General features: G+C 50.0%; 2 protein-coding genes across 4 annotated transcripts in view; one reads left to right on the forward strand and one right to left on the reverse strand.

Annotated features, from left to right (window-relative positions):
- The window catches only part of PEPD (peptidase D), a 133,854-nt gene extending 121,588 nt beyond the window's left edge, over positions 1-12,266 (forward strand). For all 3 annotated transcript variants that reach the window (XM_074582945.1, XM_074582946.1, XM_074582947.1), the window contains 2 exons: positions 3,361-3,552; positions 11,578-12,266. In XM_074582945.1, the coding sequence (XP_074439046.1) occupies positions 3,361-3,552; positions 11,578-11,727 (342 nt within the window). In that variant the 3' untranslated portion in view covers positions 11,728-12,266. The remainder of the gene's footprint in view (positions 1-3,360; positions 3,553-11,577) is intronic.
- A 3,205-nt stretch (positions 12,267-15,471) lies between these two features.
- On the reverse strand, positions 15,472-22,703 carry CEBPG (CCAAT enhancer binding protein gamma). The gene is made up of 2 exons (XM_074582951.1): positions 22,426-22,703; positions 15,472-17,600 (listed from the first exon to the last, which is right to left on the reverse strand). The coding sequence occupies exon 2, from the start codon at positions 17,489-17,491 to the stop codon at positions 17,039-17,041; it is 453 nt and encodes a 150-aa protein (XP_074439052.1). The 5' UTR covers positions 17,492-17,600; positions 22,426-22,703; the 3' UTR covers positions 15,472-17,038.
- Between the last annotated feature and the right edge of the window lie 1,224 nt (positions 22,704-23,927).

Here is a 23,927-nt window from a genome sequence, read left to right on the forward strand (position 1 = left end):
CGGATATAGTCTGTTGTTGCAGTATACAGGAAAATAAACAGTTCTTTGAAAAGTCATTTTCCCAGAATAGAACTGGGAGTCTCTTTTTAGATGCCTAGGTGTTAATATTTTCTAGATTATTCTCTACACTTTTTTGAAGCAAATTACCAGCTTAGGCTTTACAGTTGTACAGCACTGAGTGCGACGGGGTCCTGCTCCATGGCCATGCCTCCAGGATATAATGGGAACAGAAACAGACATCCACACAGCTGCTGCGCCAGCGCTCATATTTCTTACCCTTCATCTCATCTAACTACAAAACAACATCATGATTATTGTTGAAAACAAGGTGCTAGTTGTTTAGCTGCAAAATAGAGGGAAGTTGCCTCCTCACAAAGAAGAAAATCCATTAATGGCCGAAGATGCATACCAATGGATGGCAGTGCGAGGCTTTGCTCCTAACAGGGTTTGACTTGGTGGAAAATGGCAAAGGCCTTGTTTCAGACCTGTCACCTTCTGTTTAGGAGGTGGTGGTGTTTCAGTCATTAAAAAAATCCTCAAGTTTGTTCTAGTTTTCATAAACAACTGAAGCAGACTGAGAGCCAAGAGCTGTCCTGATGGCCGTGGTGGGTACCAAGGAGGTTGCGAATGCCCAGAGATAGATGTCATTTGGGATGCTGAAGCCATTGTTTGATTGCTTTAATCCAGTGCTGTTCTCAAAAGGAATTCTGTCATCTCCCCAGCTTGGTCACCTTCCCCCTTCCCCACTCTGCTCATTCCCTGTCCCAGCTCATGTTGTCCATCAGCCTTGCAGCAAGTTGGGCTGGGGCTGTCCTCCTGTCCTCTGCTCAGAGTGTGCATGGCCAGAACCTGTCTCTGTCTGCATCCGTGCCACACATCTCTTGGTGGACGCCTTGCTAGCCTCCATTAAAAGGGAGCGTAGGGCTTCCTCATGGCAAGTCCTCCCGCTGGTGTCCTGTTTGCTGACTTTGAGAAGCTGGACAGTGTCACCGTTTCTCCCAAGGCCCTTAGAGATGCTTTTATGGAAGAGATGTAGCTGCTGCCATTCACGAAGTGACTTCAGTGCCTGCAAAATGCGAAGATCTGGAGATGAAAACAAGAACCGACACAACCTAGAGCTGAGATAGGATGCATGAAATATCGAGAAGAGTTTGTGTGTTACTAGCTTCTTGGGGGAAGTACTAAAAGCAGAATCAGACCGCCAGCGGTCCAGACAAAATGTCTACGTGTTCCTGTAACGGCTGTACGGAGGTGTCTGACGTGGGCACCAAGGTTGGATGGTCACACCTGGTGGTAAACCTCATTTGTTTTAAGAAAAGGCAAAAAAATGCAACCGCGGTGCCAGGGCTGCCTTCAGAGGATGTTTGCCATTGTTTCCTCGCCGCGCATTCATCTTTCTAGCATCTGTCTTGGATTGACTGCCTCAGAAAAGGCATTTACAAAGTAGAATTGAAGAGAAGTGTACTCTTAAAAGCCAAATATGGGTTGTTTGTTGTAAAGCAGCCGATAGATAGTTGGCAAGACACCAAAAGGTCCAGACACTAATCTAATTGTTTACAGCTCATGGAGAGATTAATCCACAAGATTGGATGCCCTCATTTCCTTTACGCATTACAATGAATGTGTGAGATGCCAAACCCCATGGGGCAGCAGCAGAAGGAAAAATGGCTCCGTTTCAGTGCAGTTATTGTTTTGAGTGTAGGAATATATTGATTCTCTGTGGGTTTTGATAAGAATATAAATGCAGAGTGCCTTGCATATCGGAGTATTCTTGTTCTCTTGGTAAAACCGTGCTTTCTTATGTTAGTGTAATGTAATGCTCTGCAAAATTCAGCTCAAACATATGAAATAAAATGGATCGAGTACACAGTGAAGATGGTCAGGGTACACTCACTGGCTTCCAAGGACGAACAAATGCTCCACGTCGCTGAAAAATGGGCAAACTTGCCCACGGGCGTCTGGGCTGCAGGGCTCTGGAAACTTTGGCAAAAGCAAGCAAGACACTGTGCGGTGGAACAGAAGCTCTGCGAAGGGGAAAAGCGTCCCCGGCACTGCTTGGGTGAGCGGCGAGAGGAAAGAAACTGCTGGGTGGCTCTTGCAAGCGGGATTTCTGTGGAACAGGCTTTCTGAGGAAGGAGCAAAGAGTACTGTGGGGCTGTCTGCGCTTTGCAGAGCGAAGGAAACAATGAGGGGGAGCCATGGCGGGTCTGAGGGCATCTCCCACTGCCCGCCAGCCGTGTCAGGGGGGACGGCAGGGAGGGGAGGGCTCCTGCTGATGCCAGCCATGCTGCCACTCCTCCTGGAAGGAGTCGCCCCTTCTGCTGGCAAGGAAAATTGCCGTTGGCTAGAAGCGAGGTTTGGGAATGGCACGTGGAGAGCAGATGACCAACACGGTGGCCGTGCAGAGCTGCCCCCTGTGACTGAGCGGGGAGGCAGGAGGGTTCTCCCAAGCAGCGTGCGGCTCCGCCAGCGAGCGGGCCTGTGAGCTGTTTGCTGGCCATCACCATATTTTGTTGATGAAATTTTGCTGCAGTTGCAAAGAATTTTCAAAAAGCTGATGGGATTGAGATATATTTATTCCGATGTTGCAATACCTGGCACATTTGGGGGAATGAAATTAATATCCTGAACTAGTCTTTGCAGTGTTTCTAGTTCCTTGACTAAGCACGTCCTCATATATCATTTTACTTTACCAGCTTTTGGGAAGAAGAGAATGTTTTGCTAGTCAGGACTTGTTTTGACTTAGTTTTTAATAATATCAGTCAGCACCATGTTGCCTGAAAGTCTGAATCTGACAAAAGTTTAGTTTTAAATGGGCTGCTTTTATGAGGTCATGTGTAAACTCATTGCTCCTGAATCAAGATCATAAATGTGTAATTTTAATAACATTCAGTGAGAATAAGCATTTGCATATCCTTGGAGAAATTGTTCTCTGCTGCATAGTTGAGCTACTTCAGCCATCACGTGGAGGGGGCATTTCAAGATTCGCACATCGCTTAAAATAGTGTACTTTGCCAGGAAGGGTATAGAAAGAAATAGTGCAAGTAATTATTTTTTCTCTGTAGTGCAGCACTTCTCCCAAGGTGGAGAGTGATGGAACCAAGCATACCCAAAGCCAGGATTTCTGTGGTGCAAAACCCATTTGGGTGTTGAGTTGAAGGCTGATCATTGCTGTACATGAGAGCGAAATGAGGGACTGATGAGAGAGAGAGAGGGAACGGTACGGCACCGTTTCAGTCCTCTACTTCCCGATTATTTCTTGTATTTTGGGTCTCTTATGGAGCAGCCAGCATAGGAGGGCGTTGATAAAAGGCCAGCAGGGATTGCCTTTCTGTCTCTGAACCGGCGTCTCTTCTGCAGGGAGTGGAGCGCATCGACCTGCCGGGGCTGCGGAGCCTGCGTACTGCCCGCAGCCTGGAGCAGGGCATGGTCCTCACCATCGAGCCGGGCATCTACTTCATTGACCACCTCTTGGACCAAGCCCTCCGTGACCCGGCGCAGTCCTGCTTCATCAACAATGACGTCCTGCAGCGCTTCAGAGGATTTGGTGGGGTGAGTAATTCTTAACCGGATGGTTTTCTGAAATTGGTTTTCTGTTTGTTTGCCTCTGCTATGTATTTGAGAAGAAATCTTTCAGAAGTGGTAATGTATTGCACATAGCGCCGTTCCTGAAGCAGCACCTTGGGCCATTTGACCCTGCAAACAAAGTGGAGGCTTTTTTCGTTGTTTTTAAGTGCAGTTTTGTACTTGTGATATCTGATTAATGGTAGACCCATATTTTTCCATTGATTGAAATACCTTCTGTCAGCACTGTACAGTGACTTGCCAGGTAGGTGTTTTGTGTAATGTGTGAAACATGTATCTTAGGAAATAGGAGGCTGAGATCTGATCCATATTCCAGAGTTAGCTTCCTTGGCAGCAGCACAGTCCAGTGCTCCCTCACAGGGCAGAAGAGCCTGATGCTGTTTGAGTCAGGGAGGCAGTAGAGAAAAACAGCAATAATTGCTTTTACTGGACTGTTGCCAGAACAGCACGAAACTTGTGAATGAATGTAAAGCCATCCCTGTTTTCCAAGGGAACGGCCGATGGTCCTGGCGAGCAGTGGTGCGGGAGGTGTGGCAGGGCAGGCTCCGGCGGCGCAGGGAGGCTGGCTGACTCGGGATGCAGCCACCGTCCCGGCCACCATTCCCATACAGGCAGAGGGGCCTTGTTCCTCCGTGCTCCCCAGGGCACATTCCCCATTCAAAGCCACCGCCCTCGCAGAGCGTTGAGCAGCTGCAGTGGCTTCCAGTGGGGTTTCATTTTAGCAGGGCGAGCATTTGAAGGGTGCCGCATTGTTCTCCGAGCTTCCGTATGCATGCACAGAGAAGATAGAGCAGGCAGCTGCAGTGCCCGTCCTCCGCGTGGCTTTTCTGCTGAGTCCCAACACAGCTAACAATCACTGGCAACGGCGGTGATTTTCTGGTATGAAAAGTCACTCATTAGGAATTGTCTGCTGCTGCCATCGACTAATTTATCGCTGTACGCCAGCCATGAGAGGGTAGTTACTGTAAGGCTTTTGGTCTGAGCTGGCTTTGAAGCACCAGCCCCGCCAGAGGAGCTATGTGTGCCGTGGCCATGGGGCGAGCCAGCCGGGCTGGGGGGTAGCCCCTGCCGAGGGTACCCGTGCGGGGGTGTGCAGCCTCCCGAGAGGCACGGGGCTTTGCCCGTGCTGGCGTTTAACTCACTGCTGAGGCTTGGGATGTTATCTGTGTCTCTGGTGTTCCTTTATCGAGAGTTGCCAGCCAGCCAGCCGAAGGCTCCACCAGTTGGAGCTGCCTGGTGAAGGCAAGGCAGCTAACCCTGCCTTTTCTAACTGGGAGCACGTTCTATATGGCGCTGCACGCTGAAGCGTATTTTAAAGGAATGCTATAAAGCACTTGTGTAGCTTGATACCACAATGAGAACAGGTTTAACTATCTTGGCTTTCCTTGTAAACACTCTGTGGGAGTTTTTCGGCAGTTGAATTGATTCCTGCTGAGCTTTCTCTGGAAATGCTCAGCAAAGCGCACGTTTTTCCATGACTTGCTGGGAACGCCCGCCCCAGCTTTGCAGCTTGAGGCATGCACGTGGCTCGCCTGCCACCTGTGTGTGCGTGGAACAGGGGTGACAGCACGGGATCTCTACCTTGGTAATAAGTGGCTGGATCGGGCACTTTTGTTCCAGAGATTTCAAGCAAAGTCTAACTCTCTCCCCTGTTTTTTGCTTAGCTTCCTGTAATGATGACTCGTAAGGAGAGCCAGCCAACAAACTTCCCTAAAAGGGGGAGCTGCCCAAAAACGATTGAGCAAAAATCTAAATCTCCGATCCCCCTGGGAACAATACATTTTACTTAGAGAGAAAAAAATAATAATACACACATACCCTGAGCCAGATGTTGTCACTTGATTTTGTCCAGGAGAAGAATGGAAATAAAATCTGAGACTGAAGTACATCCGAATATTTCTGAATTCTACACAAAAGCTGAATTATAATGCAATCAAAATGAATTTTTCCATATTTACAATTCTGACTTGGTTCTGCATAAATAGAAGATGCAATTTGTGTTGTGTAGCATGCTTAGTTATCTACGTGCTGGTTCATTCTAGTTTATCCAGAATGAGTGAGTATTTCTCAAAAGCATGTCGGGAAACTTTCTCTCTACGTGATTAAAAAAGATCTTGTGAAGCCCAGTGCTGTTACTGACAAGGATTAGTAGTACAGGGTTAGTATTGGTGTCAGTTCTAGCTAAGGAGCTCACTACAGCCAATCCAATCTTCCTTTAAGTTTAAAAGAAAAAGACGTTCTACAAAAGGAAATAAGTAGTCCGTTTCCCTCTGCAGAGCTCAGCGCTAATTAAAATGTTCTTAATTTGGTTTAGTTTAATTCACTTCAAAAATGAACTTACATTAACCAAAGTAACCCCACTGTAATTCTGAGTAAGACTGTCCGCACAGGGGATTTGTGGATTTTAATGAATTCACCTTGAATTCATGTCTTTTTTGGGCTTTGGATAATTTTCTTGACTGTGACAAGTCTCTGCCTCAAGAAGAGAAGCTCTTTTGCCGTGCCAAAAAGGGCAAGACTTAGCCATTTATTGTAATTCAGGCTGCCTGGCGTTGGCCACGAAGAGCTTGTAGGAGCTGCGAGAGCAGGAGAGGATGAGGCAGCAGGAGGTTTCCTCCGCTCTGCGTGGCTGGGGACGGGGGGGTCCCTGGGCAGCCCAGCCTCCCGCCTCCTCTCGCACAGACCCTGCAGCTGCTGCTGAGGCACCTCCTAACGTGGGCTTTCACCAAACGAGAGCTGTTCGGGGTCAAACACGGAGCTCTGGAGCGGGGCAAGGAGTTTTGCTGGGGCTCTGCTTCTGAGAGCATGGGCTGCCCTCTCTGAAGCCCCGGACTCTGCCGTTGGGTTCAGTCCCTCGGAGCTTCCTCAGCCGGTTTTGGGAAGGCGCTCGGTCACGTGTACTTCAGTTCTGCATCTGCAACACTAAGGTCCAATTCACCGAGGTCACAAATTCTGTGGGGCAAGGGCTGCCGTTGGGCGCTGGCGCCGTGCCCGTCCCCGGGCACCTCTGCTCCGCCTGGACTCTGCCCGCGCCGCGCTCATAAATAAACATGGCTGTGCAAATAGAGGTACGGGTACACGGCTGTCTCTATCGCTGGGGAAAAGCAGCCCGTTCCTCGGGGAAGGGGAAATACTGACTCCAAGTGCTGCCCTTTAGGGTTTGACATTTCCATTCCTCATAAGCTGATTACTGATTCATGCAGTCCATACGATGTTTTCTCAAACCGTTCAATCTTGTTTTGGCCTTAAATAAATATTCAGTCCCTGTTCAGGCTTTATTTTTCCCTAGGATTTGTAGAACTAGCACTAGACTTAATATGTGAGAACTCTATGCAACTTCGAGAAAATGCTGAAAGACAGCTAAATGTTAAATACATTACTTTTTTTCATTTGCAGATTTTTCTCATTTAAAAGTTAAATAGATTTGCAAATCCCAGGACCTTGAAGATCCGCTAATATTACAGTATTTTTCAAAACAATAGTGCTTCCCTCACTCAGGAACAAATGTTAAACTGAATAAAAAGCAGGATATTTAATTGCTTCTACCTTTGGTTCAAAGAGTTGCAGTTGTCTCTGTCCTGATTTTCATTTTTCAGAAGGCTGAGCTCTGTTTCGGGGTTTATGGTGAATGTGTGTTGTGGAGTTAAATCGGTTACTAGGCAATAAATATTATGCTCATCTACTTTTTAAATTTCATATTATGCAGCAGTAATAATGCTACACAGCATTTTTTTTTTTAAGTTTTCGTAGAAAAGCAGTTGTCATAATGAAATATATAGCTTTCTTTAAAGGTCTTTTAAGAGAAGTGATAGTTGTAGGCAACCCAAAACCAGTGACTAGTTGCTTATAAACCTTTTTAACCCTTTTCTCTTAAGTTGTCTAATTAACATAATGAGGTTAAAGTAAGAGCAGTTGTTTCTAACCTGTATTTAGCTTATAGTTTATTGCTCCTTTTTGGGACTGGATGAAGGGACTGTGTGCCTGAAGCTTCTTTTGCCAGCCATATCAGTTGATCTAATGAAATACGTGGCCTCACCCTGCCTAATTTTGATCCTCTTTTATAAAATATTTATTTGTGGACCTTTAAAATAAAGTGTCCCTGGCGCAAGGACGTGCTTGTGACTGAGAAGAGGAAAGACTGGCGGCGTGGGCTGAGCGTCACTGTGTCGCACCATCCTGTCAGCCCCCGTAGAAACCATCCTGGCACTGGCACGTGGTGTGAGGTGGGCAGGGGACCGTGCCTCCCCCGGCCCTGCGTTTGACGGGGCAGCACTGTTTGCCAGCCAGTCCCCCGGAAAGAACGGTGTCGAACCCTGCTCGTGGTAAGTTTGCTCTACCAAGAATCATTGGTGAGTCAATGGCTGAGTTGAAGTAAGTCCCCTTGGCTACGTGCATCTGCCTGTGTAGGACACCAGCTACAAAGCCAGACATGCGGACCCTTCTGCCCCACAGAAGCACGTGTGCTCATCTGCTGTGGGGTGGCGTGTGTGCCCCACGTCCTATTGTCCTTTCCCAGGCGAATCTCCCACCCGGAGATCTTGCAGTGATAGTATTACTGCCTTCCACAGCCATCATCAAACCAATGCTCAATAGATTAAAACAAAAGGAGACATGTCACCAGTGGTCTTTTTTAATCACATCTGGGATCTGTCATCGTGCAAATCTGGACTATTTAATTGGCCAAAATTGTTTCTTGATTCTCAAAAGCCTTTTCTATATATCATCATCCAAAAGAAAGGTCTGAGTGCTACAACCCCCTTCGCTCGGAAGATAGGGCGGGAGGCTCTGGGGAGCATGGCCGCGTTAGTAAGTCAGGACAAAGTGCGAGGCTGTGCGTAGAGCTGACAGCAGCGCTGCCGCTAACTGCGGTGCTGTGCTTGGCTGTGCCCGCGCAGCCCTGCTCGGGGACAGTGCGGGGGCCGCTGAGTCCAGCCACATGATGGTTTGCTGCTGCCGTTAGGCGGTTGTGCAATCAGGTCTATCTAGACAGATCATGCCACTGCCCTTGATAAGGAAAAGGCATTTTAGGGACAGTCCTGGCATTCCTGGCCGCTCCACCTTTGCGGGAGTGCTTTGTGCAGCGTGCCGCTTCACAGCGAGAAAGCAAAGCCCGGGGGGTTTGCAGAGCACCCTGAAGGCACCTCACACCTCGCTTCCCTGTTCCTTTAAGCCATGTCCGATTCCAAACCGCTCCGCAGCCCCAAAACAAGCAGCACTGTCAAACAAAGAGCCTGCAAACAGGGACAGCTCTGAGAGCGAGTTTCATAACCGCTGTCCCCCACTGGGAACGGCAGCCCCAAGCCAGTGAGCCTTGCCAGGCAGATCCAGCGTCTTTTGTCCATTTGGACAGGAGACAAGACCAATGCCGGGCTCTCCTGTAGGGAAGGTTTTGCAGGTCCTCTGAAGCCGCCTCTTGCTGCTGCTGAGTTTTAAGCTCAGGGTCAGGTGTGGAGGGTGTGAAGGAAAAGAGCAAATGCAAAAATCTCTTCCCCCTTGAGAACCTGTGTTCCTCTGCACTTGTGTTGCTTTTCGGCAAAGGAAAAACGTGCCCTGAGAGCGAGAAGTCTGGCTTCTCTGTTAGGGCAAGCACTCATTTCAGGCGAGATTCATGCCGGCAGGGAAATGGTTAGATCCTGGAGAAAGAGCTGGAGCTTTCCTAGGAGTGGTGGGTGAAGCCCGGGGAGCGGTGGGTCTGTGGCCCCCAGTGACCTCCCAAAGACCATTTGGAGATGGTGAGCAGACTGGTGGGATGGCGCTGGCTCTCCCACTTTTCACCGCAATCACAGCTGTGGATCCATCACATGATCTCCCAACAATGTTCCTCCTCTACCATGAGTTGCTGTGGGTGGCACTCCAGACTGATGGGTTTCCCTGTCCACCCCCATTCGGTAACTCGCAGCTCCAGCACCCCCTGTGCCCTCCTCGCTCAGGGTGCCTCGCTTCTCACCTCCCCCAGCAGCTCCCTTCCCGGACCCCTGACCCAGCCCCGTCTCCCTTTGTCCATTATTTGTCAGTCACTGTATCTGCCTTCCCCTGGCTCCTTTCGCCACTCCAGCTCCTTCCCCAGCCTCGTCTCTCCTGTGGCCCGGACAGGGCACAGCGTTGGCAGGCACCTTGTCCCACTTGTTCTTCCCCCTCCCTCCTTGGCTTTCATCTGCTCTGCTTTCACATCAGTCCGTCCCCTCAAAGAGCGCCAAGGTATTGGTGAAGGCATGAAACTCCGAACTGGGAAACACCAATTCTTTTCCTTTTTTTTGCTATTCTTACTGATTAAGCAGATGAATTGTGGCAGGTGCGTCTCCGTGGCAGATACACTGGGGAATTTCAGCTCAAGCGGGGCAGGTTTGCGAAGCTGGTGGTGCTCGGGAAGAGACTCTCTGTCGGCCGTGTCAGCTCTGGCTTTGGCTGTCTTGCCTCTGTGCTCGGACTCACTTTTGCACTAACATTTTTACTTTCCACGTCAGCGCCGTGCCCAGCTCCCTTTACGCCGGTGTGCTTGCCAACGCGATGCTTTAGCTTTTACCGTGTCCCCAGATCCGTCCCCTGGAGTCTGGTGGGTACCAGCGGGTCTTGGGCAGGGGCTGACGCGGCCGGGCAGGCTGCGCCCAGCAGGGCTGATGCTGAGCTGCTGCAAAGAGGGGGCACGATCTACCTTTAGACGCAATCTCACCATCTTGCCATATGCATGGGTCATGTTTTGCTCAGCTGGCCAAACTCGAAGCAATGAATGGGAACCCCCACCCTGGTAAGACCTGCTGGAGCGCACACACTCGCTCCGTGGGTCAACGGTTTCCTCTTCTGCCATGGGGCGCCGGCCGCTCGGGCACCCAAAGAGCCTTTCGCCTTTCAGATTTACTGCCCAAATCAAATGTGTGAACTCAATGGAGTTTGTTTATTTAATTCTGCTTTATAATACTTATTTAACTTGATACCAAGTAAAAGAAATAATCTGGCAAAGACATCATTAAACAGTTTAACAAGGACTGGATGACTCATTTTGTTTGAACAAATGGATTATTTTGCAATCAGACGTACAAATGTTAACCAGCTTTATTTTTAGTTGAAATGTCAAGAGGTCAGAAACAATTAGAGCAACTGTAAGGTGGGAGTCCCTGGAGTTTGTGTTCTGTTGGATTTACACCTTACTAAAATTGCTTTTATTGCAGCTTAGCGACTTACTAACATTTTCCTGATAAGATAACGGGAAATGACTGTGTCGGCATATTTACTGGTAAGAAGAGATTAGAGTCAAACAGAAATGGAGCATACTTTTCATTTTAACAGAACAAGAGCTGGAAGACGGAGAGGACCTGCTTTTTCCTTGCATGGTTTGAAATGCAGTGATTGTATTTTAAAAGGAATGTCTGACCTGCTTAGGACTTTCTCATCAGCTCAGAATTCAACGTTTTGAATATCAGCTACAAGCTATTTCATGTTGCAGTTCCTCCTTTGGAAGCTGATTGAGTTTGGAGACAAGAGTATGTGATGTTTAGGTGCAAAGAGCAGCTCAGTGCAGCTTAGCACGAAGACGGCTGCGGGCGCGGGGCAGGCATGGCTGCCGAGCCTGTCCCCAGCAAGGATGGAGGCAAATTCAGGGCAGAACCTTCCTTTTGCTGCTCCTGATGTTGGGGGGGAGATTTACTGGCCCTGTGAAATTACACAGCACAAGGTGGTGGATGCAGCGTCTCGCTCAGCCTGTCCCTGCTCTACCCCAGGCAGCAGAGGCACCACCCGACTCTCCTGCGGGGCCACCGCCTCCTGCGGGGCCACACTGCGGGGTCACCATGGGGCTCCCAGCGTCCCAGGGAGGACGGGGCCCTGCGGAGCTCCGCGCCGCGCTGCCGGTGATGCGGGCAGTCCCGGTGCTGCTCTACCTGGTGCGGCATCAGCGCCGCGGGCTGCAACGTGCCCGGTGCTCCCGCGGCCGTCGCTGCCTGACGTGTGTCTCACCCCAGCTGCAACACCTCGGTAACCCCGTGTTCTCTGTGACAGGTCCGCATCGAGGACGACATCGCAGTGACAGCCAGCGGAATGGAGCTGCTAACGTGCGTCCCACGTACTGTTGAAGAAATAGAGGCTTTCATGGCAGACGGCCAAAGCAGTGCCAAGTCCTTCGACCACCTCTCCAGCCAACAGCAGTAAACGTCAGGGTGGTACTTAGTCTCACACTAATCAGTTATCGTTCTGATTTCATGCTGCAGCACATAAAACAAAATTTATCCAATTCTTAATAGCAGGAGAGGCAGGCAGGCTCTTAGCGGGAATGATTAATTCATTAAAAATGAAGGTAGAAGGCTTCAGCACTCGATATCCAGGGAATTCAGATGCTGCTGCTCACAAGCAGCCGTTCACGTTACCAAGTGCCACCTGAATAACCCGGCTGCAGTGTCAGTGGGGCTTATACTTCTGTCACATCCCAGCTCAGACATACCTCGCAATTAAATCTGAATTTTGATGATTTGGACTCTTTAAAATACCAAATGGATTATCTGAATGCTGCCAGCGATTGTAACCATTGAAGTCCTTCCTTAAACTTCATCACAAGCACTGCAAAAAACACAGAAGAAAAATCAGCTGTACTCGGTGGACATAATGACACTTATATTTTTCTTACGGATCTTATTTCAGTGTCAATGGAGTAAGCAGAATCAAATTTTTATTAAAATTCATCCTTGGCATCATTTATGGTCACAACTTTATGATCATTATGGTCTTCTGCCCCCGTTCCTGCTTCTTTACCTGACCTTTCTACCAATTTGTGCTCTGGAAACTTTGACCCTTCGTTAGCCAGATTTCTCTGCTCTGGGCAGTGGGGATACTGGTCCTTCACAGGCAGCCCGAGGCCTGTTAGATTTGTCCATCTACTTGTTCCTCAAAAACAGAGGTTGCTCTGCGAGCCTCAGAAATGGCAAGAAGGGAGTACCTCTGCTGCAGGGCTCGGGGTCGTCCCGCAGTGTGTGCTCTGCAGAACCATAGTTATTTTTAGCTGCCCAGCGTTAGCTGGTTCAGAGTGAAGTCATGTAAGTTTTATTTGGATACACCACAAACATATTAACAATGATCATAAAATGACGTTCCATTCATGCAAGATTTAAATTACCCAGAAAAGCCTTTCTTTACTGAGGTGTTCATCAGCCTGCAGGAGAATAAATATATTTCTTGCATCATAAAATAGCACTAGTTGCTGTAACTACATAAAAATAATCTTGCTCAATTCTATGAACACATCCAAACTCCTGTTTGGTCGTCGGGCTCCATCGCACAGTTTGGGGACAGAAGTGACAGCGGGACGTCAGGGCCTTTTGGGTGTCCCCGCTCGGCAGACGGGGATTTCCCCACGGCGCAGGTCAGCTGCCGTGGTCCCCTCGGTCCCGTCGCTCCCCTGGAGCTGGCACGGTGCGGGCGGTGGAGCGGCTGTGAGCTCCGGGTGCCTGCACGCCCCTGTCCCACACGGGGTGTACAACACAACATGGGCTTGGACGGTGTCAAAAACTACCGTGTTACTGTCTTTGTGCCCCCCACCTGGGACTGAAATAATTTCCTTAAAAATTGTCAAATGTGGCGCTCTACGGAGAGCTCTTTTTGCTGATGGGGTTGATCTGTGTGACAAGAACCTGGCTTTATTCCTAACAGCTTGGTGACCCGCTGCTAAATAGGAAACTGCAGGTTGGGGACCAAAGAAACACATTGTGAAATAATGCAGGGCACTTCACTCCTTGTGTTTAGTGTCATTTTATTAGCAAATGAGCCTATTTACCTTTTTTGAAAGGTTGCTGGTGTTGGTTTGTGAGAGGTAAGTGGGGGAGGTCTCGTGTAGGGGAAGGGCCGAGGGGAGGGTGTGGGTGCAGCGGCGCCAGCGCTGGCTTCTGACCCCTGCGCGTCACTGCTGCTGCTCTGCACCCGGCTGCCCCTAAAACTCAGGAGGGTTTTTGGGTGCGAGCCGGCGCTCGAGGCCTCAGGCTCGCTCCCGCCACATCGGAGCACTCGGAGCTCACCCGCGGGATCGCTCCCGCCTTGGGGCACTCCAAGACCTGCTGGTGCTTGGGCTCAGTAGCAGTTACTAGTTTAAAGTAACACTTTGCAGATTTTCAAAAAAAGAGTTTTGGAATCGTTTCAAGGAAGCCATAACCCCATTCTCGTTAATAGGCCTTTCCCTGGCTGTGATTAGCCTTGGCAAACGCGGGGCTCTGCTCCTGTGGAACAGGTCGGGCAGTCCAGCGCGGCTGTGGCAGAGCTGGGTCTGCTCCGGCACGTACTGGGATCAAACCCCAGCGCCGGCTCTGGGGAGCCGCCTGCTCTCGCCTTTCGCTTGCCCGAGACGGGGATTCGCTCTGCAATGGTGCACCCTCTGCCATTTGCCTTCATAATCGGGCCTGGGAACTTGGTGAATTATGATAATTTTTTATCTACTTAAGCAAAAAGTGAATTAGAACTTTTTTCTAAATTAGCATGGAGGGGGCAGGGAAGTAAGCCTTTAAAAAAAAAGGCAAAGTGATATTTAGTATACTTAAAATGTATTAGTGGGAGGAAAATACAGTTAGGGCAAACTTTGGGTACGTGAGGCTATTTTAGGCTGTTAGCAAGCACCCAAATGCCTTTCCCCTTGGTGCGAGCGGACTGGACTAGAGTGGCACCAAAATACCAGAGTGCGTTGCGTTGAGCAAGTTCATGTGCTTAGAAAGGTCCAAGCGCTGGGGACCTTTCTAATGGCCACAGCCCGCGGGGTTGGAGCCCCTGGGTTTATGTGCCAGGCCCAGGGCGCTGCAGGGCTGGGAAGGGTGGGAGAGGCTCCTGGTGCCCGAGGGGCTGGAGCAGAGCCCGTCTCTCCGTGCTGCAGCGACCGGGAATGAGGAGCTGTAACGCGCCGCCGTGTCGTGACAGGCGCTGGGTCCCATCACAGACTACAGTTGTTTTTAAGAAAAACGTGTCAAAAGAATAATCTTAACTTTTATAGGCCTACACTGAAATTTTCTTGTGTAGGTGTGTATTTATTCCAGGCTTTCTTTAGGAAGAAGAGGGAATCGCGGGGGTCAGCAAGGTGCAGGTGTTCTGTGGCAGCGGAGGGCTGGGACTGAGGCGGTTTCTTCGCTGTCACAGGCTGGGGCGGGGGGGGAACGCCTGGCCCCTGCCCTTGCTCCTGGGGGCTCCCAGACAGCTCTTTTGGCAGGAGGGGGCTCAACGCAACAGACTGACCCCTTCCTCGCAACGAAACGCTCACCGAGGGTACATTTAAACTAATAACGCTATAATCTCGGGTCCGTGGCCTCACCTATTCAGCTGATGTGCTGCAGAGCCTACCTGCTGCCCTGGGCACACAAAGCCGAGTGCGGAGACGCTCAGCCAGAAACGTCATTGTGCAAACAAATGACTTCTCATAACTCGGTGGCTTTGTTTTAACCAAGAAGGAAGCGGAACTGGAGGAGTCGCCTCCAGAGCATCAGGAAGAGTATTACTCCCACGCAAAGAGACGTAGGAAACCATTCTTACCAAATTCAAATAGCAAAGATTTGGAACCCTTGTTGTGGTCATCGGGGGGACGCCACACCAGGCTGTCAAACCGACTGCAGGCAGCGGGACACAGCCCACCAGGGAAGAGACCGGCTCCTGCCAGTCGCACCAGCAGCACACAGGTAACAAATGGGACGCTTTCAGCTCATCTTCTTCCTTTCAGTTTTTGGTGTTCTGTTCCGCCCTCTTCTTTTGATTTTTTTTTGTTAAATCAGGAATTCAGACAAAGCTGTAGTGAGTTTCTGATTCTTTCCATTGAGCAAAAACCCGAGTGGAAGACAGGAGTGCAGTCTGCTGCGCTGCTCTCCCAGAGGTAACTGTTTGAGGTGGACACCTCTGCACTTGAGGGAAATAGAAAAGGGACCAGAAAAATTAAGCCAGCGTTAGAAGCAAAAGGTTTTTATTAGCTTCTAGTATTTCAACCCTACCTACTTAAGCTGCAGCTAGAACCAAAAAACTATCTTTGTAAAAAGACTACCATAATCCAAAACAATCCATAAAAGTTTTTCGCATGTATTAAAAGTTTAAATTCAAAAAGAACTTTTCAAGGTTTCATTTTCTAACAGCATCTTCATAGAGATAATATCCAGGTTCTTTTCCTAAGTACAGATACAAGGCAAACAAGCATCCTACAAAATAATCTATGGAAAAAGGTAGTGTAGGAGGGAAATTAAGACAGTGTAATAATCCACTAGCCAGACACACAGGTTAAATGTAACACAACCATACCATCAATGAAATATTTAAAAATGAAAATAAATTAAGGTTACATCCAAGTTCCTGCTTTACTTTTATTGTTTAAATCCTCAGTATAGTACATACCACTGCATTATGGATCATGGCAAAGAGCACTAGCATTAAAAAAGTTGCTATAGAAAAACTTTTATGAAAACAAAACAAGACCAAAGATACTCCTTCACACAGCTGTATGATGGCTACCGAAATTCCACTGCATCACTTATTCAAATGAGGGCCATTTATTTTCAAAATCACCGTGAATTTCTGTAAGATCTTGGTTGCAAATCTGACCAGCCATGAAAATGGAGATGAACGTCAGCCTGAACGGATGCTGTCTTACCCTCTTCATTGCTTCGCCAGCCCGCACATTCTGTTCTCCCTGGTGCCTGCACCCCAGCAAGAATGCAATTTTGCAGAGCAGTGTTTTGGCAGCATTTTGACATTTTCTGAAAACCAAAATCTTGTTCTCATAAGGCCCCAGTCAGTACGTAAGCAATGTGAACTCAGGCTTAAAAGGCTTTGTCAATGTGCTGCTTTACCTCTCGTACGCCATGCGTCAGACTCAGTTGCCGTTTAAAAGCCAAGTGCCTGTATAGATCCTCATAGTATATTGCTATTTTTCTAGCAAACATCAGTAAGCATCCCAGCTCACTATTACTACACCCTCCCCATTAACTCTAACTGGACAGGAAAGACGTAAGTGGTGCTTTATAGAGCTTGCTCTACAGATTTACAGTATTCCACCAAACAGGAAAGCAAACACCCTCCCACGGCCTTTGCAGTTTTATCATATGTAATGGAGAAAACAATGGGCTTAAATACACTAAAAGGTATTTAAAAGGCATTTTACCCAATTACGAGTTTCTGATACTACAGTGAACCATCCTGTTGGATTCCTCCCATTATGCAAACTATAAGAAGGTAAGTGAACATTTCTGTGAAAATGCTATTTCCCTAATACTAAGCTCCTTGTGGACGACGAGTTTAGATCTGTATTTATTAGATAAATCTTTTAGAGGAGAAAAATATTTAAAACGAATACCCTAAGCAGTTTCTGGTTTAATTGTATCAAATCTTCAGTGTTAAACCTAAAAAGAAAATCTGCACAAAATGATGGTTAAAAGAACAGAGTTTTTGCTTGGTTACTGCATGGGCATTGCAGACGAGCTGCGCCTTGAGAGTTCATGTTGTAAGGCTGCAGCCGTGTCTACTGTCCATTGTTTTCTGGATTTGTTGTGGTGGTTTCAGTGCCAACAGGTTGCACGTTGTCTGCAAGGTTGTGCGCATGCTCGAGGAACAAGTCTTTCAGTACGCTCAGCTCCTTGGTCAGGAGCTTAATTTTTGCCTCTAAGCGTTCATTTTCTTCTTTGAGCTGGTTGACCCTTTGCAGCGTGTCTTGTGCTTTCTGCTTGCTTTTTAACCGGCTCTTTTTCACTGCCATGTTGTTTCGCTCTCTGCGCTGACGATACTCATCACTGTTTCTATCCACAAAGGAATTTTTCTTGCCCTGTTTGCTGGGAGGCACAGCTTTGCCTCCGCCACCAGGACTGACGGGCACCAGCTGGGGAACCTGCTGCAAACCACTGGTGTGTGCCTGGGTGTGAATCACGCTTACTCCGTTGGCATCTGTGGCGGTGTTCTGTTGGGATGTCTTGCTCATTTGGACAGGCTCTTCTTGGACACAACAGAATTTATTAGAGACCGAAGACACTTCTGTTTCTAGAAGGTGTTCCCAACAGGTCTTCACATGGATTAAGGGCAAGGTGAACCTAGAAGGAAAAAAAAATGCTATTAAAGGTGCTGGCTTCAGCTCCAGTCTTATACATCCCTGGTGTTAGCATAGGGTACTGATGGTACATCTGGCAATAACACATCGCAACTGTGCTGGAAGTGGACGAGCTGCCAGCTACATTTCAGAAGCCTCTCGAACGTATTTGGATTGGAAGGGACTGTTACTGGGTCATCTAGTCAAGCTGTTTGCATTGTTCACTGGCTTTACTCAGTTATTCCAAAGCCTTCCCTGATGGATGGGTGTCTAGCCTAGCCTTGAATATCTCCAGTTTCACAACCTCTGTCTTGGCAACAGGTTCCACTGTCTAACTTTTCCTCCAGTTATATAATTGTCTTAATTTTCAGACTGGAGTTTTCCTTCTGCAGCTTAAACCTATTAACAGCCTGACTCTTGACCAACAGGAGTACTTGGTCCTTGTCCTCTTCAGACCATCCCTCTGGGTGTATGCACAGACAAATTCCTCCCCGGGCACTCTTCTCTAGAGTGAGGGTGCTCAGGCTGTCCACCTTTCCTCAGCCATCGTACAGTGCTTGCTCTTGAAGATGATGTCCAAATGGATGACTGTTCTAGGTCTCGCTAGTACTAAGCGGAAAAAATAATCTAAGGAGAAAGGTAGTGTGCTTTGAAGGCTGTGACTGAGTGACATTAAAGAAACCCCCTCAACCACAAGCAAGGTAAGGCAGGCTAAGCCTGAGTAGGTGGGACAGGAAGGCAGGGTGATGGCAACTTGAGAGTCACTACGTGGCAAAGACAGGGGACTGTTTGCCACCTGTAGGTGACTCGTCCGCAAAACACCTTCCCCTGCTGCAGCTCCTGCACCAGTCATTGTCCGCTCTTCTCTCCAGCAGACAAACAGGCCTGACGAGCAGGACGGCCTCTCACCTGACTCACGTTCTGCCGCCGCTGAGGTCAGCCTGCTCCTGACCCTACTGGTGGCACAAAGAGGACTCCACCAGAGCTGCTGCAGGGACACGGCCCTGGCAAGGCTAACAGCTGCTCCCCTTCTCTACCCACCTCATGGGATGGCCTCCGAAAAGTCTGGGAGAGAAGGTTGGGAGAGAAGAGGGGAAGGGCAACAGGATTGTTCTAAGTTCCTGACACGCCTGCCTACGGCTCCAGTGAGAAGTATTCCGTGATCAGTCAAATGAGCGTTGATTTCCTGTCATGTCAAAGAAGAGTCTATCACTGGCATAAAACAACCGTACTCCAAGGTCACACTGCGGGGCAGCGGGGCAGCCCTGGGCCCTGTCACGCACACGCGCGGTATCGTACGACTGCTGTTCACAGCACCCTCTGTGTCCCCCTCGAGAGGACACGTGGGGAAGGCAGCGGTTGCAGGTGGCGGTGAGCAATGCCCTGTGTCGGCAGCGTCCAGCCTGGGGTCATGGCGGCATCCCTGCCAGCGCAGGGGACGGGGACTGCACTCCCGCATCTCGCTGGTGGATGGATGGCTGTGGTGAGGTGTTTGTACACGAGCTGCGGTGTGTCACTGACCATGCTAAATCATGGCTTCATCAGCTGTTTGCTGTTCTTGTTTGTGTGTTTTCTCAGCCGTCTGCCTTGCTGTTTTAGCTTCCACTAGGGGTATCATTAAAAAAAGGTTAAAATCCTACTGTCTAGATCAATTGGAAATTTTCTTCCATAATGAGGGAGCCAGAACAAGATGCAGCTGCAGTGTGGTTCAGTACAATTCATGGAAAAGCCTAGTAAGTTTGGCTTCAGTATTATTGCAAATTAACATTCCCTGTCACCGAGAAGTCTTCTCAGTTAAAACCAGTGAAGACGACGAGTGAGTACACCCACACCCCTCCCATCAAGAAATCTTTCCATTTTCGTATCTCAGGGAGGAAAGAGACCATCAATTCTTTCTGACATCTGCGTAGCTAAAGCTATATACATACACGCCTAACCTTTGTATTTAGTATTTTCCCCATTTCAACTCTTACAGCAGCGTTTGCAAATGACATTTAAGTCTTAGATTCTGCCCAAATAAGCAGTTTGGTTCAGCAGTTAATCTGAAGACACAGCTAACAAGATGTCACTGTGCACAAGTGCCCGACTGGCAGGGCCAGTTGTAGGAGCTGTGCATGTGTGACCGCACAGACATTTTTAGTCAAGATGCTCCTCTCGGAGCATATACCGGCTTTGTCTCAGCTTTATTTTTAAACACAGGATTTCTGTGGCCCTCAAAGAGTATAGAGCTCCCTTAGATCACCCTGACAACTGAATTTTTCCACTAATTTTTGTCATCCTGTCAAAGTCAGGCAGAATGCTCTCCTGTCCCCTCTATTTCAACACGTTACCGTGCTTGCTGACTTCAGCTGGACAGCCCAGTTAAGCGACCCACACCATTTTCACAACCTGCTTTTTGTGCTTCGTGAGATTCTACAGGGGAAGGGGTGGCTCCTGCCCCCAAAGGCACCCCACCCAACATCTAACAAGTTTCTTCACATTACCAGGTTCCATGTGCTGTTTCTCTCTATGCTATTGAAACTATTTAATATTGCTTTAACATTCTCTTCAGATCTCTATCTAATTCCCCTGTAATTCAAAGGAAAAATTATTTGTTCCATTAAACCAAACTTTAATGGAATATTTTAGTTGGGCGGTACACAGATGTGAGCAGAGAAGATGAACCGGTGTCACACCCCTCAAGCAAGTGTTCGAGCCCTGCTAGAACGCATCTCCCGCAGTTCCTTCCCACTGCAACTGATCTGCGTTGTATCAAATAGCTATTTTGTGAGTGAGACACACTCTTACCTGGGAGAGATGACACCTGGATTCCTGTCCTGCTCCAACTAGTATTTATGCAAAGCAAGTAGCACGAACTACTGCATCACAGATAACCCAGGAGTGCTAACAGCTGAGGCTTCAAACTGATTTTTCCCCCTGATTATTTGGAGGCTGGATCCCTATTACCAACTGTCTGTTCTTCAACAGAATAATGAGGGAAGGATATCCCAGATAGCAACTGGTGCTGTGGGGCATCCTCCAGGGAATACTGCACAGAGATACAAAGGCAGCAGGTAGGAGAGAGAGGGAAGGGTGAGGGACCGCGTAACTGAGAGAGGCAGGGAGGGTAGGGAGGCAGATGGGGCTCCGAGTTGGCTTCTCAGACACAGTGCCGTACAAAGGCTTGCTGCAAACAGGTTGGCTCGTTGAATGCCAACGAGCATCGCGGGAGGCAGCTCCTCCGAGACCCAGACGAGTTTCCCAGCATCTTGTTCCCATAAAGCTGCTCACTGGCTCCAGCTCCGCAACAGCCCGAGGCTGGATCCACCCAGCACATGGTAGTGCTTCCAGTGGCCAGTTAGAACTGCCTTGTTCCCTCCTTAGGCCACCAACTGGCCACCCAGGACACCAACTGGCCACCCACTACAGCAAAACAGCTGGTAACTGGAGGTGTCTTCTCAAGCAGAGAGATGCTTCTTACTGTCTGACAGTGCTCCTTGGGGGCCACAGAGACTCCCAGGCAAATCAAGGCCTTTATTATCTTTGCTTTCACAAAAAAAAGAAAAATTAAAAAAAAAATTAAACTTTCAAATGCTTGTTTTGGCAAAAAACAAAAGATGTGTTTTAATTTGTTAATTAAATCAGTATTTTTTTTTTACTCAGCAGCAAGAAATACAAAGCGCTTCTCTCTGCTCGTTTTCTGAGATGTGACTTGATTCCGCTCGTCCCTCAGGATGACTTTACTGCCCCGAGTCACCCTGCTCCCTGGGCTGGTGCCGAGTCGCCCAACCTGAGCAGCACTGGCTGCCGCCCTTCCCTGGGACTGCGGGAATGCCCCATTAGGGCCTGGATCTGAATCCGGATGACCCGGTACAGACCGACAGCGTGAAACTCCAGGTGTATTTGCCGAGCGCGGGGAGGGCCCGCAGCCCCGTGGCTCTGCGGGCTCGCAGGCCAGTCGGCGAGGGCTGACAGTGGCTCTCAGACGCTGAAGGCTTGGCAACAACTTTCTTGGGACTTGGTAGCTCAAACCAACCGTCTGTTGCCACAGCTGACAACATCACTTCCCCATATTTTTCTCAGAATCTCCATTTTTTCCACACACCTCACAAGAAACATGCATTCCACCATCCTTAATAAAAAGTGCTCGGGAGCATCTAAAGTATGCGATTTAATTGCAGGCCAACAGCGCTGATGACAGCGCCACAAACGATCCCAGGCGCCAGGATCACTCGGACCCTGTCTTTTACACTGTAACGGAGATCGCTATTTCTGAAAAGTTTTTCCCAATTCGCGTTTCCGTGTCCTCTGCCGAGGCGTCCTGATCCGCCGGGCCCCGCTACCGGCCAGCGCTGTCCGTCCCCGCGGCCGCAGTCCCCGCGGGCGCCGGGCTCGGCCATCTGTCGAGACACCCCGAGCTCCGCCGAGGCGCTCGGGCCGGCCGACACCGCACGGCACCGGCGGCCTCCGAGCGCCGCTGGGGGACCCGACCCTCCCCTCCCCTCCCCGCCGCCTCAGTGCCCGGAGGCGGCTGGGCCCGGCCGCGGCCCCGCTTCGCCGGCGGCGGGGCGGGGCGGCCCGGCGGGGCCCGCAGCCACCGCGGGGACCGGGCCCGGCCCCCCCTCCCCTCGCTCCCTCCCTCGCTCCCTCCCCGGGGGCCGCCGCCCCGCCCGCCCCGCCCGTGCGGGCGGCCGGCGCTGCCAGGCCGTGACTTCACCGGGGGAGGGAGGGCAGCCGGGGCCGCCCGCCGATTGCATCATACGCTCCCATGCGCGGCGCCCGCCGCCGCACGGCGGGAGGCGGCCCCCGGCCCCGGCCCCCTCCCGCCGCCCCCCGCCGGCCCCGCTTACCTGTGGCGGCGGGAGCGGGCGGCGGCGGGAGGGGCCGGGCCGGGCCCGAGTCTCGTCCGGTACCGTGCGGCGCGCGGGCGAGCGGCGGTTGCGACACCCGCCGCTCCACCCGCCCCCCTGGCCAATCGGCGCCCGCCCGGCCGCCGAGGTGATGCAATCGCCGCCCCGATTGGCAGCCGGCGCGGCCAATCAGGCCGCCCGCACGCTGAAAGGGCGAGGCCCCGGTTGTTGTGGGGGCTCGCGGCCGCCGCCGGGCCTGCGCCGCCGTGGGGTGGGGGCACCCCCCACCTTTGTCCGCGGGGCGGCCGCCCCGCTCCCGCCGGGGGAGGCCTCCCCTCCCCTCCCCTCCCCTCCCCTCCCCTCCCCTCCCCTCCCGTGGCCTAAGGGGAGGTGCATCGGGCGGGGCCCGCGCACCACCACCCCCACGGCCCGTAGGGGAGAGGCCGAGCTCGCCGGTCCCCCGTGGTTCCCCTCAGGGGCAGCGCGGGGGTTCACCCCGGGCCGGCCGAGAGGGAGGAGGCGGCTCCCGACCCCCAAGGCCGCCGGGGCCGCGCCGTTTTCCCGGGGGTGGCTGGCACGAAACCGGCCGGTGCCCCGCGGGAGGCGAGGTGGATCGTGTTGTGTTTCTGCACTGATTGGCATCTCTTAATTGCCTGGGCTGTTAATTAACACCTGGCTGTGTATTTCCATCTCAACCTGGCCACCCTGTGGTTTGCCTCTGTAGGATGTTGTGAGATAAGGTGGAAGGAATACCAAAGTCATTGAGTAAAAATTTTAACTGTTCTCTTGACAACAGAAATTATGGCAAATTCCTAAATTTCAGAGATTATTAGTTAATTTTCCTTTCCAAACATAGCTTTAAAAAAAGCTAAATGCTGGCAGATTAGGAAATATCTACATGATAGAGTCACAGGAAGGTTATGCACTGATGCACAGGTATGTTTGTTATAAAATACTTCACTTTTTGTAGAGAAGAATTTTTTTTGGCCCTTAATATTTTCCAGGCACTTTGGTTCACGTCACTTTAATTCTGCTTAAAGAAGTGCAGTACGAACATGCATATGCTCACACTTCTTTAAATTGTATGTGCGTGGGATGTGTTTATAGCTCTTTGAATGGGAAATAAACGCCTCAATAGAGAGGTGTGCCTATTTGCAGTGGGCAGTTCTGAAAATCCCCCATTTATGAGGTAAGCGAGTTTTGAACAAGTTAAGGTGTACGGGCAGTGAAAACACTAGTGAGGAAAAAGTAGCTTTTGTTTAAACGCAGAGAGAAAAACTACCAATCCATATGCTACTGCAGTTTAGCACATAGACCTGCTTGGGAAACATTTTATATCTGCAAAAGTGAGAAGAATCAGATTTGTAAACACAGTTGCAGAGCTTAGTAATGTGGATATAATGATTTGCTGTTTTATGGCTGGCTGATGTTGTGGGGGGGTCTTGTTGTTGTTGTTGTAAAGCCCTGTGGAAAATCAACTACATTTGCAGAAGAATTCTGAG

Source organism: Larus michahellis, chromosome 4, assembly GCF_964199755.1.
Source record: "Larus michahellis chromosome 4, bLarMic1.1, whole genome shotgun sequence".
In the NCBI taxonomy this organism is placed as follows: Eukaryota; Metazoa; Chordata; class Aves; order Charadriiformes; family Laridae; genus Larus; species Larus michahellis.

What these genes read in the sequence shown, in the direction of transcription:
- CEBPG (XM_074582951.1), bottom strand. Translation starts at nt 17,491, where the DNA reads ATGAGCAAGACATCCCAACAGAACACCGCCACAGATGCCAACGGAGTA.